This window comes from Lynx rufus, unplaced genomic scaffold (genome assembly GCF_022079265.1).
Source record: "Lynx rufus isolate CCGP_SWC_20201006 ecotype Redwood Valley unplaced genomic scaffold, mLynRuf1.p SCAF_17, whole genome shotgun sequence".
NCBI classification, from domain to species: Eukaryota; Metazoa; Chordata; class Mammalia; order Carnivora; family Felidae; genus Lynx; species Lynx rufus.
Window position 1 is genome coordinate 11268402 of NW_025814831.1, and position 16395 is coordinate 11284796.

At 52.1% G+C, this 16395-nt stretch overlaps 1 protein-coding gene across 1 annotated transcript; it reads left to right on the forward strand.

Annotated features, from left to right (window-relative positions):
* The first annotated feature begins 8716 nt into the window (after positions 1–8716).
* LOC124512237 (protein Z-dependent protease inhibitor-like) lies at positions 8717–15456 on the forward strand. Its single transcript, XM_047079733.1, is given in 8 exon segments — positions 8717–8732; positions 9903–10069; positions 10158–10351; positions 12678–12719; positions 12852–12858; positions 13147–13248; positions 15207–15296; positions 15298–15456. Coding segments are annotated over 8 exon segments (777 nt in total).
* Positions 15457–16395: the final 939 nt, after the last annotated feature.

Below are 16395 nucleotides of genomic sequence, written 5' to 3' on the forward strand. Positions count from 1 at the left end.
ACACACACATATCATAACACCTTTAAAAAAGAAAAAGAGGGGTGCCTGGGTGGTTCAATCAGTTAAAGGTCCGACTCTCGATAGCAGCTCAGGTCATGATCTCACGGTCGTGGGATGAAGCCCTGAATGCCCTGCTTGGGATTCTCTCTCTCCCTCTCCCTCTCTCTCTGCCGCTCCCCGGCTCACGATCTCTCGTCCTCTCTCAAAATAAATAAATAAACTTTAAAAAAGAAGCAAAGCAAAACAACCAAAACAATCTTTCAAAAACGAAGTCAAAAATCAAGATTTTTTTTTTTACTGTTTAGAGAAACAAAAGCTGAGAAAGTTTGCCACCTTCGCTAAGAAAAATTTTAACCAGTTCTTTAGGCTGAAACAAGATTCTAAATGGAAATTTGGACCCATACAAAAGGGTAAATATGCAAACATGTATAAAATATCGTTTAAACATCTTTAAAATATAATTAACTGTCAAAAGCAAAAATAGTTACCAATTTAATGCTGCAAACTCCAAATGCTCGCTTTATCGCGGCTCTGCAAAAATGGATCTGGACAGGATATTAAGCTTTGTCAGTAGAGGGCGCTAGAGAAACGTTGCCAGAGGAAGAGGTTTACCCTCCTGGTTTGGGCAAACAACATTAAATTTTTTTTTTCAACGTTTTTATTTATTTTTGGGACAGAGAGAGACAGAGCATGAACGGGGGAGGGGCAGAGAGAGAGGGAGACACAGAATCGGAAACAGGCTCCAGGCTCTGAGCCATCAGCCCAGAGCCTGACGCGGGGCTCGAACTCACGGACCACGAGATCGTGACCTGGCTGAAGTCGGACGCTTAACCGACTGCGCCGCCCAGGCGCCCCTGGGGCAAACAACATTAAATGAGATAAAAGATAGATGATAGATAGATGATAGATGATAGATAGATACATAGATAGATAGAAGACAGCTGGACAGATGATTGATGATAGATAACGAATGGATAGATAAGTATATATCTTGAGAAATAGGAATATCTTGAAATAGGAATATCTTGAGAAATAGGAATACTTCCTTAAATATGCATATTTATACCTTTCATATGTATATGGAAGGTATATCTAGACCTGAATCCTCAAGCCGTCATCTTAATAAGAAACACTAAAGGAGCACCTGGGTGGCTCAGTCGGTTGAGCATCCGACTTCGGCTCAGGTCATGATCTCACAGCTCGTGAGTTCGAGCCCCGTGTCAGGCTCTGTGCTGACAGCTCGGAGCCTGGAGCCTGCCTCTGCTTCTATGCCTCCCTCTCTCTCTGCCCCTAACCCACTCACATTCTGTCTCTGTCTCTCTCAAAAATAAATAAACATTAAAAAAAAATATTTTTAAGTAAATAAACATTTTTTTAAAATTTTAAAAAAGAAAACACTGAGGTAAAACACTACTTGCAGAAGGCATGTAATGTACCTGCATTACCCTAGTAAATCAGGGATAAAAGAAACTCACGTAACAAAAGAATTCAGCAAGCTGTCAGGATATAGGATCAACACGCAAAAACAAGCACCCTCATACACACAAATAACCAGTTAAACAAATAACAGAGGAGGAAATCCAGTAGCAACCAAAAAAATACAACACTTAGAAATAAACAAGGGGCGCCTGGGTGGCTCAGTTAAGCGTCCAACTTCGGCTCAGGTCATGATCTCAGAGTCCGTGAGTTCAAGGCCCGCGTCGGGCTCTGTGCTGACAGCTCAGCCTGCTTTGGATTCCGCGTCTCCCTCCCTCTCTGTGCCTCCCCCGCTCGCCCTCTGTCTGTCTCTGTCTCTCTCTCAAAAATAAAAACAAACACAAAAATTTTTTTAAAAAGAAACAAGAAATGTGAAGAATCTACACTGAGAAAATGATGACACTGCTCCTTAAAGATGCAAAATTAGACGTGAACAAATGGAAATAAGATGCCTGAAGATCACCCAGCTATCCGTCTTCCCTAAGTTAATGCAACAATTCAATGGTATTCCAAAAAAATACCAGCAAATCTTCTTTCTCCTGGAGATAGACAAGATGACCTTGAAGCCCATAGAGAAAGATAAAATGCGATAGCCAGGAAAACACTAAAAAGGAAAACATATGGGGGAGCAGGGGATGGGGAGGATAGGGGACCAGCTCGAGCAGAGATTACAGCAAACCACACGGATTCTCTAATTAAGTCTGTGGCACTGGTACATAAATACGTGGGCAGCCCAATGACGTAGCTTGGGAAGGCGGGAAATAGACTCCAGGCGCCCGGAAGGCCTTTTTCTTGTAAGGACGGCTGTCATTGGAGTTAGGGCCTAAATCCGGGATGATCTGATCTGAAGATGTTTGCCTTAATTACAGCTGCAAAGACCCTTTTTCTAAATAAGGTCACCCTCACAGGTACCCGGAGTTAGGACTTGGACGTAGCTTTTTGGGAACCACTATTCAACCCAGGACATGTGACAAATATACAGATTTGCTTTTGATCCAGAAATTCTAGGGATTTAACCATAAGGCAAACGTCTCACAATTTTGAAAAATAATCTGCACAAGGTTATCGATGGGAGCATCATTTGTAATTGCAAGATATTGGAAACTACTCAAATGCCCAAACATAGGCAGTTGGTTGAATAAACAATAGAGTAAGCGATAAACAATAAACTATGAAGTTGTAAAAACTAAGAATAATGAGGACTTCTAGGAACTGAGTTGGTGAGGAAGAAAAAGAAATAAGGAAACACGTCCCCGTGTCTGCAAGGGATGGGGGCGGGGCACAGAGAGGAAGGAGTCCGAGAGGATGACCCTTCTCTCCGGGGACCTTCTTACATGATTTAGACTACTGGAATAATGTTAATGTTCTATATATTCAAAAATAAAATTAAGTGAGCAACACGAGGAAAGCCCTAAAAGCCAATGAAAAGAAAAACAAATGAATTCAGACATATCGCAAACAGAGAACATAATCACACTGAAGGTGAGAAAAAAAGGATTCGCCCAAGGAACTTCCAAACACAGTACTTGGACAATATACCCCCGGTTTGAAGAATAAAAGGAACACATCTTGAAGCCTTCCTTCCACGCTTGTTTTTCAAAGTGGAGTGGGGTATAGCAAATATAACATTACGTATATGTTTTGTAGGGTTAAGCAAGAAGAAAGGTGCACATATGGAATGGGGGAAGCAGAAAGAATCCTGTGGGCTAGGGTGTGAATTGGACGTATAAACTCATGGTTTCCAGTACGTTTCTAACATCTACGTATACCTGGGACAATTCGAACATCTAACTAAATACACACATGAATACATCTCCATATATAATAAGACCAGTAATGTATGAAAATGCATGGAATAAAACTGAGCCCATGAATCTATCCTCAGAATGTTAATAAATATGAAAGGAATAGTGGATTTAGACTACCCTCCTAAAATAACCGATTCGGGCAAGAACGTTCAGTGGATACACATCTGGGGGCAGGAGGAGTTTGGCGAAAAGCAGGATATTTAAATGTGTTTCAAAGTATCTCCTCACAAATCACTTATTGCAGAAGGAGACACGGTAGGTAGATATTGGGAGAAGTGGACATCACCTCAACCAAGTTACAAAAATAAACATGGCCAGGGCGCCTGGGTGGCTCAGTCGCTTAGGCGTCCGACTTTGGCTCAGGTCATGATCTCGCGGTTCGTGGGTTCGAGCCCCGCGTCGGGCTCTGTGCTGACAACTCAGAGCCTGGAGCCTGCTTCGGATTCTGTGTCTCCCTCTCTGCCCCTCCCCCACTCATGCTCTGTCTCTCTCTCTCTCTCTGTCAAAAATAAACATTAAAAAAAATTTTTAATAAAAATAAAAAAATAAACACGGCCAATTAGGGACACACAGACAGCAGGTGCCTCTGGATGTGATATTCTGAGAAGGACCCAACATTTTTTTTTATATTCCTGCCCCCAAAATTGTATCATCAGAGGCCGATCGAGGGGCTCCGTGAGACCAACCCAAATTGGGAACCGGGAAAATAGCCGAACTGAGCCTTTCAAAATGTCAACATAATGAAAGGCACGGGGAGAGCTGAGGAACACTGTCCCAGATTCAAGGAGACCGAGACTACACAGCGCATATAGCAGACAGCCCTTGATGGGCTCCCGCACTGAAAATAAAAATGTCACAAAGGACGTTGGGGGGGGCACCTGATGAAACTGGAGTATGATGGCAGCTTCAGGTACTGTAACAATATTAAATGTTTTGGAGTTTATCATTTTGCTGCCATTTACATTAGACAATATTCTCACTCTCCGGGATACCTAACCATTTCAAATGGTTCAGTATAAGACAGTGGGGGTGGGTCACATGCAGATACAGACATAGAGAGAGAAGAGAACCGTAAAACGTCCGTGGAAAATGTCTAAAACTCAGTGACTCTGGGTGAGGGGTTACAGAAGGGCCGTGTAGCTATTCTTGCAGTAAGTTTGAAATTACTTACAATAATTGTTTAAGTTAAAAACTGAAATAAATAAGTAACGGCCAGCAACATAACCGAAAAATACAACCAGACAGGTCACAGTCAAGAACAGGTGCGTGCCCACATACGTGGTATGTGTGCGTGTGCAGGGGTGGGGGGTGGAGAGGGGCCAGATTCACGGTGAGCACCTAGAAGTATCCTACTTTTAGGCAGTCTAGCTCCCGACTCCCCCAGCCCAGAGCCCAGCCCTGTGTCCCCGCGTCCTGGGTGCCGAAGACTGGACCAGAAGCCACGTGGCTGGATGGGGAACTTCCAGCCGCCCTGGGGAGAATGTCTGTGAGGTCCTGAGCCTGCATTTCTACTGAAGCGAGCTCCCTCAAGATCATTCGGTAACTAGGCAACCATTCCTTCCCAACTCCCACCCCCACCTTTGCACGTAGCCCTTGGACTCCTGGACAGGCTATCAGTCCATCCCTCTGCCCGGGGCCGGGCCACAAATCATGCCGACGGCAGTTCCCATGGCCATGCCAGGCCCTGGGCCAAGGACTTGCCACAGACATCCCATTTACTCTTAGAACAACCTGACCGTGAAGCCAGTCCTAGGATTCTCTCCATTCTAAAATGTGCGCCTGTTCGCACAGCTGTTAAGATCCTGTGTTCGACTCCAGCCTGACTCCCAAGTTTGTGTGCTTCGTAACGAAAGCAAAACTCCATTTCCAAGCTGGACCCACCGCTGGGGTTTAGCCAGGACGCCGGGACGGGGTCACCTAGAGCTGACAGGCGTGTGCCGATCTGGGGAAAGAGGCGTGGGCAGAAGGAGGGTGAAAGTGCGTGGGCTACGAGCGTCTGCCTGCCTTCCTGGCACAGGACAGAGGCTCACGGGCAGGGACGGTGGTAGCTGTTCCAAGCACCGGGCGGAGAAGGAGGTTGAGGCTCAAACGACAGACGGCACCGAGTGGGGAGGGTTGTCCCCCCGCCTCAGCTGGACCTCAGGGTAGCAGCATCCCCATACAGACTCCAGACACCCGGCTCTGCATGGCACCCGGGGACTGGGAGCTCTGGGAGCACCTACAGATGGCACTTGGGCACCTGCACCCGTTTCCATGGTGGCACAGCAGCTGTGGGGTGCCGGGGCATCTAACACCAGAGACCCCAAACAACGGGAGACCTCACCGAAGGCAGACGGGGTGGTGAACGAGAGAGGGGCCACAGGGCAGACATCACAGCACAGCGGATGGTTGACAGACTCACGTGACACATCCCTGGGGAGAGACCTGGGACTGGAGCTGCCCAGGAGCAGGTGGGGGTGGGGCTGGTGAAACGTGGGCGGTGTCTGTCCGTGACCTTGACCAGCAAGGACATATTCCACCCCACCCAGCCATCTGCCCTTCTCCCCTCTCCAACCTTGTTCTGGTCCCTCATCAAAAAACTTTTTATTTCCATTCACAACCTAAAATCCATTATTTCCAACTCAGAAAATAAATAATAGGGCTTCCAGAATCAGATCACTGAAGCCCACCTCTGATCTTACTTCTCCCCTGCTCTAGAACCTTCAGTGGCTCCCTGGTGCTCCCTGCCCCCAGATCACTGCACTCCAGGAGGAAAAGGATCTTTCTTCCTCTACTTGCCTGTACCCTAGATCCCGCCTCCACTGGGGGTCCAGTTCAAATCCTACCGCCCGCACACAGTCAAGGAGTAAGTAACTTGAGTCCTTCCCGGGCAGAAGGACCATTTTCTTAGTTGACGTGTGTTGCCACAGCAGGTGGTCTTGCTTCCAGCAAGACCTTGCCTTGGGAGACACAGCACTGCCTTTGGAGCCGGAGGTCGAGGTTCAAATCCCGAGCTCTGTGCCCTTGAACGAGGTTACGGACCTTTCTGAGTATCTGTTTCTTGGTGCCCTATAAGAAAACGTTATTTCTCTCCTACTCAAAGGTTCTTTTGATATCGCCAAAGAAAAGGCCCATCTCAAGGAGAGCCTTGTTACTTAGTCTCCCGGGCTGGGGTGACTGCGGGTGCTAACCAAACTCCTAGTTATCCAGAAGTGGCTCCCACCTCGCTGACCACCGGCTTGCAGCGCCGGGCTTCTTGGGGCAATACTGCGGGCCTTGCCTGAGCCATCAGCTTTGCAGGGCTGGGGACAGAGCGGGTCCCTCCGCAATCTTGTGAGGCGTCGCGCAGCCGGGTGAGGCAGGGCAGACGATCTGGAGCAGAAGCAGGACACCAGAAGGCGGGAAAGAAGGAGGGAAAGGAGGAGGTGGATAAGCGGGCGGGACCCTTGCCCCGTGCGCGTGCGCGTCGCAAGGACTGGGGACGCCTTTCCTACATCGTGCTACCCCCCTCCCCGAGCCCTGCTCGCGATCTGATCCACGCACAACCACTCACTGCAGCCTCTCACTGCGTTCCTGAAGCCTGGTTATGCCAATAACCGGTCTGCCTTGTTTTTCAGACATTTGGCCCCTTGGGTGCCAGGATGAGTTTGCTTTACAAGCCCCCTTGATCTGGCCCTGCGGGGTGACTTCTTGCCTGAGGGAGCTCAGGAAAGGTGCTACTGTCTCCTCTGAATTTACTCATCACCAGGGGACCAGGTCAGCTCTGGCTCCAGTGCTGGCAGAAAAGGCCTTGGGGGGGAGGGGGGGCGCTGCATTTCCTCCTCTGGAAAGTCCAAATCCCGGGGCTGCATGACCTCTTGACATTTATTCTGGCTCTAACGTCGTCATGCAAGGACTAGCGTGTATCAGAATTTCCTACCAGGCATCGAGCTCTTCATCGGCACCCCCTGTGTAATCCTTACCGCGGGGAGCCCGTTTTATAGATCGGAAAACTGAGGCCGAATGAGGTTGGGGAGCTCGGCGGTCCACAGCTGGGAAGGAAGCCAAGCTACAGTGGTAGGCACTGAGTTTGGCCCGCTGGGGGCAGCGCAGGACTCCTGTCCTTGGCGGCGACACAGAGCTTCTGAGCCGCACTTCCTGGGGGCCGGAGCTCCCTGTTTCCACCTCCTTGCTGGTTCTGGGTGCTGCTGAGATAGTCACAGGCCAGAGGGCCATTCGGGCCATTTTACTGGGCGGCGGCGGGGGGGGGGGGAAGCAAGCCTGGAGCGGCTGAGTTGCATTCCCCAGTGAATATAGTAGGGGGGCCCTCACGCTCTTTCCAGTACACCCCGCTGCCTTCCCTTCTAAAGAAAGATCCATCCCGAAATCCTGGCAGGCGTTGTAAGAGCCTCACGGGTGGTCAAGTGCAACACAATGACTTCCACCCTGCGTCCGAAGCCCTCCGTGGACACCCTGCTCCAAGTCCGCTGGTTTCTCTCAGACATTTGGCGAAGCTGAACTCCCCACCCCCCCTGACCGCCAGTCTGCAGGACTCAGCCCCTTCCTCTGCTGCTGCAATTCAAGGCAGATGGGAAGGTCAAGGCTGGCTCCTGCGCTAAGCCCAGAAGCCCATCTGCCCCCCTCACTTTGACCTCATCAGGCAGTACTTCTCCACAGAGCAGATACACAGCAAGGGAATGCTGTGGAATCTTGTCAGGGCGCTTGGGTTTTCACAAAGATTTGAGGAAGTGCTATTGGCATTTAGTGCACGAGGGTCAGAGACGCCAGACCTACTGGACCACGCAGGACCGTCCCTCGCAATGAAGTGACCCAGGTCCCACATGACAGATGTCCCACTCACTGCCAGTCCCCACGGGTGAACGATGCTCACAGTTGCGGGATGTTTGGTTTCGTATAAAAATGCCAGTTTCCCCCACGGCTTTCATTCCCACTGGATTTTCCGTGAAGACAACCACCGCGTAAATCAGAGGAAGGCTTAGATTTTGTGATTTGGAACTTGACCGAGTCTGACTCACACTGCAGAAAACCTTACGGGGGGGACCGGTGGGGCAGGTCTTAATCATCTCTGCCCCCGCCCCCCACGTGGTGCCCAGCCCTGGGAGGGGGATCCAGATGGCCTCCGTGGGACCCACCATCGCCTTCCTTCACGGGAGGTGCTCAGCCCCTGGAGGAGCTCCATCCCACAAGGAGCTGGAACCTACCAGAGGGCCACCTTAGGTGGAGAAGAAGATGCTCACGTGGGGGGATTCTGGTCACACCCTGGGTTGGAGAAGGAGCTGGGGAACGTGGGAAGCCTGTCTCTGTGTCTTCGCACTTCCAGAAACACCACCACCTCCGAGCAGGATGTTAATCAGCAACACTCCACTGGGGGACGTGCTTTGGAACAGCAAACATCTGCTGCAAACGTTAACTTTTTGCGTCTCTTCTCTGAATGAAGGGCCTTCTTAGGCACCATGGGGCCACTCACTGGTAAGAGCCAGCGGATCAAAGGCCTTCAAAGGTCCAGCCGGTGAGGTATGGGGGAGAGATGTTCTCGGTGGCTCTGGGTGGGCTCCACGGTGAGGGGGTGGGTGTCGGGCAGTGCTGAGCCCTCCCCGCTAGACTGAAAAGGGCAGGGGCGGGTCAGAGGCATGTTACAGACCCAGGGGCCTTCCTTTGCGGGACGGTGGCCAGAAGAGACTCTCAAGGCTTGAGATTTCATGCCCACGACACTCACTGTGCAAACCCCCCTCGAGTCCCTGGCTTTCTTCCCGGGGACCCTGCTGCCCAGGGAGCCAGCCCGCCCCTTCCAGGGCTGGGGGCGGGGGTGCTACTCCAGGCACATTCTGGGCTGAGAAGTGACAGATGAGTGGTTGATTTCTTACCTCTCAGATTGTCTTTTTTTTTTAATGTCTTTTGAGAGAGAGACAGAGTGTGAGCGGGGTAGGGCAGAGAGAGAGGGAGACTCGGAATCCAAGGCAGGCTCCAGCTGCCAGCCCAGAGCCCGACACGGGGCTCGGACTCGTGAACTGTGAGATCGCGACCTGAGACAGAGACACTTAACCCACCGGGCCACCCAGGCGCCCCACCTCTCAGGTTCTATTTAGGCTGATGCTTCCCTTGGTATACTTGAGGCACCCTGGCGCCTGGAGGAGGAAGGTGCCCCTGCATACATTCTGTTCTGTTCAGTAGGACGACGCGTGTGGAGAGCGTACCGGTGGCCTCCTCCGATTCCGCGGCTCTTTGTCAGCAAGGGACCCCGCCCTCAGAACATCCTAAGCAGCGGGCGGACGGGGGAGGTCACCCCGATGCCCCTGTGGTCTCTGCTGACGCGGGGCCGTGCACCAGACCAAGCGGCGGTCAGGGAGACCCCCATGAGGGCAGAGGCGGGGAGAGGCCCCCAGCCCTCTGGAGGGCTGGAGTGGGCCGCAGGCAGCAGGTGTAGAAGGAAGTGGGTTGTTAGGGCAGCAGCTGGTGTGAGAGTGGATCTTGTTCAGGTCCGGAACCGTGAGGGACCGGTGGGAGACCCTCCCTTGCCTCCGTGTGTGATTGTCGTCGGGCCTGTGGGTGGTCGCGTGTTTTGCCGGCCGGACAAAGAGGCCCGGGAAAAGCTGGTCTTCGGGGGACTGATTTCGCCTGCCTGAACTTGGTCCAAGCCAGCCGGGGAAGGCCAGGACTCCCGTAGCTGGCGCCGGAAGGGGGAGAGAAGCCAGGCCCTCTACTACTTGAGCGGGCCGGCTGTTCTGGAGGTGGGCAGCTTCTGCAGGGAGCTCTTTTCTCACCTGCCCAAGGAAACGGCCTCCGCTTTTGACGCTCTCTTCACCAAGGTGGACGAGTACAGGCAGTCAAGTCCACGACGTACAGGGCAGGCGAATTTGCCTCTACCTTTGGTAAGAATTTTCTTATCTGCCCTAGGGAGGAAATGCCACCATCCTGGTGGGCCTTAGGGGGAAAACGGGTAACCACCTCGCCCTTGAAGGTCGCCTGCCCGCCGCCCCCGTGGACACGTGGTCCGGAAACACGAAAACCAGGGACCGCTCTGCCCTCGCCCTACAGGCGCTCAGCCTTCCCGTCCTTACAAGTGCTCACAATCCCATGGTCCAGGGCCCGTGTCCCCCGGAGGTGGCGGGCTCCCGGAGGCCAAGGGCTCGTTCATCCTGTTGTCCGCTCCGACCCCCGGCACTTACTGAAGGTCGTCCTACGTGCCGGGCGCTGTGATGCGTGCACGGGCCAGCCCTCGGGGTGCACAGTCTAGTGAAGGGAGGCAAGCAATATGTACATCGTAATAGCGCAGGGAAGCAGAGGGAGGGCAGGGGCCATCAGGGCAGAGCTCACGAAGGCGGGAGCCGTAAGCAAACCCCGGAAGATGAAGCGTGACCCTGGATCTCTTCGGGGAGAGAAGGGTCACAGGCAGAGGTGAAAGTTCTGGGGGAGGAGGGTGCTTGGTGGGTTCGAGGACCCGCAGGGCAGCCAGGGGGGCTACAGCGGCGGGAGAGGTCAGGGATGAACCAGGGGCCCAGTCGTCCAGGAGCTACGTCACAGGCCCCGGAACAGTCTCTGGCCTTCCTGAGGAAGATGGGAAGCCACCGGAGGGGTCGAAGCAGAGGAGCAACGCGGTGTGACTTGTGTGCAAGGGTCACGCAAGCCGCTGCGCTGAGAAAAGACTCGGGGCGGGGGTGGGTGGCGGTGAGGGAGGAAGCAAGAGCGGTCAGGAGGTCACTGTGACACTTGGGCACATGGGTGGAGCAGGGGCACGAGGAGCAGTTAGATCCTGGACCGGCAGGAAGCTAGAGGTGACAGGGTGTGCCATGCAGCGGATGCGGGCGGGGGACAGCGAGAGGGAGGCGGAGATGATGGCCAAGTTTTGGGCCTTAGCAACGGGAAGGCTGGATTTGCCGTTTCCCGAAATGGAGAGACCGTGGGAGGGACAGGTCTGGGCACACGTTCATAGGTTCAGTGCGAAACGTGTGGATCCGAACTTCTCTGCATCGGGGCGCCCGGGGGGCTCCGTCGGTTGAGCGCCCGACTTCGACTCAGGTCATGATCTCACGGTTCGTGGGTTCGAGTCCCACGTCAGGCTCTGTGCTGACAGCTCGGAGCCCGGAGCCTGCTTTGGATTCTGTGTCTCCCTCTCTCTCTCTGCCCCTCCCCGGCTGGCTCTCATCTCTCAAAAATACATAAGCATTACAAAAACAATGTTTTGAAGAAAGATCTGTAGATGCCCAGGGGCAGCTGGGGCCGGAGCTGAGGGCCAGGTCCAGGCTGGAGAGGCACTTTTGGGAGTCACCAGCACATAAACTCAATGAGAACGGGGATCCTGGACGGGGTGCCCCAGGGAGGGGCTGGGCGCCCAGAGGAGAGTCGGGAGCACAGGGAAGCCCCCCCCCCCCCGCCATGTTTGCGGAATAAGCTGATCTGCCCACTGGGGCACAAGGCAGGGGGGATTCCAGAGCGGTGCCTTCTGTGTCTGGTCAGGCCTCGGCCTAGCAAGGTCTCGCCTTCCTTCATTCCTGTCTTCCCTCCTTAGCGCTCAGCACAGGCCCTCACGCGTAATAAGCCAATGAACATTTGAACACACCGAGGTAGAACTCAATCTTCGAGGCAGGTCACGTCCTCAGCTACATTCCTGTCTGACAGCCCAGCCCACCTCCGTGAGAGAACGAAGGGGATGAAGAGAACACAAGGAGATGAATACCTACTGAGCCCCTACTAAGCATCAGACGCGGTTCGGAGGACGTAACATAATTTCATCCAATCCTCTGAACAGCCCAGTGAGAGGGGTGTGGGTGTCTTGGGCTATATTTCACAGATTAAGAGCCTGGGACCCTAAGACTAATTTGGTATCAGTTCGTATGTTCACGCATTTCCTTTCTGAGCCACGGAACTCATTTTCACCAAACAAAACATTCTGAAAGGAAAACGCCGATACATAAAGGAGGGAGAATCGGAGATTCTCTGGCTAAAGGTGGGTAGCAGGGGTTGAAGTTTCCTTCACGGCCCTCCTACGGTCCATCCCGACTCCTAAGACTCTTCTGGAATCTGGGGCCTGCAGAATCCAGACATCACACACAGCCATCATCCTGGAGTCTGCAGGATGGCTGGGAGCAGCTACTCGGTTGGTCTGGGCTGTCTCTGCAACACGGAAGTGGACGCAAAGCGTGTCATTCTCTGCTGAAGCCAGTGGGCGTCACCGGCGGGGAAATAAAGCAGGAGCGGGCTGGCTGAGGCTGAAGTGATCCGCGTTTGCTAAGTCCCATCTCTTCTCTGGGCTGGACAGTTACAACAGAATGGAATGAGCCACGTGTACAGTCAACCGAGAGACACTCGGGGATGGAAACAATCTTGGAGGAAGGAAGAGAGAAATCGTGACCTTTTTAGTGTTCAGAGTCTCTGGCTTTCGTCTACATTTTGCCATGCTATGTACTCGTACCACAGAAACATGGAAGTTTTCTTCCCAAAGTTCCAGCTAGATCAGAAGTAGATGGGGCGACTGGGTGGCTCAGTCGGTTGGGCGACCGACTTCGACTCAGGTCACCATCTCGTGGTTCGTGGGTTCGAGCCCCGCGACGGGCTCTGTGCTGACAGCTCAGAGCCTGGAGCCTGTTTCAGATACTGTGTCTCCTGTCTCTGCCCATCCCCCGCTTGTGCTCTGTCTCTGAATGAATGAATGTATCTTGGGCGCCTGGGTGGCTCAGTCGGTTGAGCGTCCGACTTCTACTCTACTCAAGTCATGATCTCATGGTTGGTGAGTTGGAGACCCGCCTCAGGCTATGTGCTGACAGCTCAGAGCCTGGAGCCTGCTTCAGATTCTGTGTCTCCCTCTCTCTCTGCCCCTCCTCCGCTCGTGCTCTGTCTCTCTTTCTCTCTCAAAAATAAACATTAAAAAATAAATAAAAAGTAGGAGATGTATGAACTGCTTGAGCAGATGGTAATTGGAAGAATCTTCCAACTCCAGGCTGACCTATGTGACCTCTCCGTTGCTTCCAGAAACTGGAAAGTATCCAAGGTACGTCAAGATGCTTCATTAGGGCCCAGTCCCTAAGTATGAAAGGTGATCAAAACCAACAAATATTTTTGCACACTGTTTAACATCGATTAAATGCCACGCTGCAGGAGAAAATTAGATTTAAAATTACACAAAACTCGAAACAGCATTCAAGTTGGATATTTTGGTCATTTTGAGCTACTTTATTAAAACATTCAACTAATTTAATTTCTCTTATGTGGATTTCTCCCTCTTCACACTCCCAACGCTCAAGATTTCCCCCTGAAATGGAAATTGGGTCACAGACTCATTAAAATTGCACGGAGTGACACCACTTTCAAGATGAAAGAATCCCCCAGAGGTCACCTGGCCCAATTTCCCACCCCTTGGGGAAGTGCCCTCTAGAATATCCCTACAAAATAGCTGTCTGGTTTTCATTCTTTCGATGCTTCCAATGACAGAGAACTCACTAATTCTTTGAAAAGCAGCTCAATCCACAAATGGCTAACATTGTTTTTGTTATACCCCCCCCCCCATAACTCCTCCCTAAGTAACTCATGCTCTTTGGCCTCAGTTCTGACTCTGAAGCTACTACGAGCAGGGTTAGTCCTCTTCCACACGGAAGCCCTCCTGGTTTGGAGGGGGGGCTGTTGTTCAGAGGGGTTTCGTGCATTGCGGGTAACCGGTTAGCATTCCTGGCCAGTGTCACTAATGCCAGCAGTAACCCCCGCTTGTTATCGCAACCAGGAAAACGTTCTGCCATCTCCAAACGGCAGCTACATCCCACTACGGTCCTTCTCAGGTCTGGAGTCTGATTCGTAGTCTCCCATACAACCGCAGTTTCCAATTCTGCGGGAGATTTTAAAGGGCACCTAGGCAGCTCAGTAGGTTAAGCGTCCGACTCTTGATTTCCGCTCAGGTCATGGTCTCACAGTTTGTGAGATCGAGACCTGTGACGGCCAGAGATCGAGACCCGAGTCAGGCTCTGTGCTGACAGTGCGGGAGCTGCTGGGGATTCTCTCTTTCCTTCTCTCTCTGCCTCCTCCCCCCACCCCACTTGTGCTTTCTCTCCCCCACCCCCACCCCCATCTCTCTCAAAAATAAACTTTTTTTTTTTTAAAGAAAAAGGTAACCACTTAAGCAGGACCCAGTAGGCTAACCATGGCCTGCAATCAGGCATTACCGTCTCAGGGAAAATAAGACAAATAAACACGGCCACCCTGCAGACTAGCACCTCAAAGAACTTCTGCTGTAAACACATTTAAAAATGAAGACGTGTGCTGTTTTACAGTTTAAATCGCAAGCCATTAAATATTCTCCTCCTGTTTACTCTGGAAAGTAAATTTTCACTCCAAGAAATTAGAGAATCTCTAGGTTAACCACAGATGTCTTCACTATCTTCCATTATAGAAGTTACGTAGGTACATCATTTCCATCACAGGAGGTTTCTGGACAAAAGGGCCTCCCAAACATGGCAGGCAGAGGGAGTACGGGCAACCGGAGGGACCCCAGGGACCGCCTCGGCACTGCACCAGGTGCCGGGAAGCTTCTACAGAAGAGTAACCACGCCCCTGCCCCCGCTTTGCCTGCCAAAAGGAAGGTCAAAGTATCCCGCGGTCCCAGGCAGCTTGAAAACCTTCTTGAGGGGAGGCATCAGCCACTCAAGAGTCAGCAGCACAAAGTACAAGCTCTCCAACCATTTGTGTATTTGATGCATGTGTGTATGAACTGGCTGGGCAGAGTCCCCTGGGTGCACACCCACAATGTACCTCACTTTGGGGTCCCTGGGGTCTCCTGGTATTGTTTCGGGCTTCTAGGCCAATCCCTGGTACCGCCTCAGACCGTTCCTCTCGGCACAGATGAGCCCTGTACCATTAAACCCCGTGGGTGGGACCGTAGCAAAAAATGTCAAGGGGCTCAACCAGCTCCTTCCCCTCCACTGCCCCACAAATGGTCTCCCACATCATTTGCTTTTCCAGGTTTTACAAAGAGCTGGGATTGAAGTTGATGAAAAAGGAGCTGAGGCAGTGACGGGAACCCTGTTAGAAATGACTGCTGACTCCATGCCTCCCCATCATCCGAATAGACCAGCCACGTCATTTCATGATCTATGAAGAAACCTCTGGAATGCTTCTATTTCGGGGCAGGGTGGTGAACCCAGCTCTCCTACGATTTCAGACACGTGTGAGTACACGGTGCTCCAGGAGACGCCGGACCCGAGGTAGCTGAACCCACATGGGTTATTGGCACCTGGCGGCAGAAGAGAGTGTCCCCCTCGTCCTCTGCTGGTCTGAGCCATCCTCAGATAAATCCGACTATTAAATTCACTGATTTAAAATTTTTTTTTCAACGTTTATTTATTTTTTTGGGACAGAGAGAGACAGAGCATGAACGGGGGAGGGGCAGAGAGAGAGGGAGACACAGAATCGGAAACAGGCTCCAGGCTCCGAGCCATCAGCCCAGAGCCCGACGCGGGGCTCGAACTCACGGACCGCGAGATCGTGACCTGGCTGAAGTCGGCGCTTAGCCGACTGCGCCACCCAGGCGCCACTAAATTCACTGATTTTAAGGAGATGTCTGGACAGTCCGTCTGGTATTTTAAGCCTGTTTCTCAGAGCCTTTGTTATGGACTCAAGACGGGTTTGGTAGAATATCTTTACCTTTCATTGTGACTCACGTATCAGGACTTTGAAAAATGGTACATCGGAACACTATTTCAAGACGAAGCCTTTGGGAGGAAGACACATTTTCCATGAGTCATGTGCTTCGCTCCCTTTACTTCCCTCTCGAGCCGCGTTTTAATCTGTCATAGAATCATTTCTTGGTGACTAAAATGAGAACAAAACAGCTGCAGTCCGTCCTGACCACAGCACTGGCCTCAGCGCGGCCCTGGCTACTCCATGGTGCATCAGATCATTTGACAGAGGCATTCAGTGAGACACAGATCGAGTTCAATATCTTCATCTCACGTAGGGAAGAAATGCGGAACAGAGACACGGGCATGGGCCATGATGACATTCACAAGCCCCAGGCACTTTTGCCTTCGTGGCAAAAATCTCATCTCCAAGGGGCGCCTGGGTGGCTCAGTCGGTTAAGCATCCGACTCTTGGTTTGGGCTCAGGTCATGATCTCACAGCTTGTGGATTTGAGCCCCGGGTGGAGCTCTGC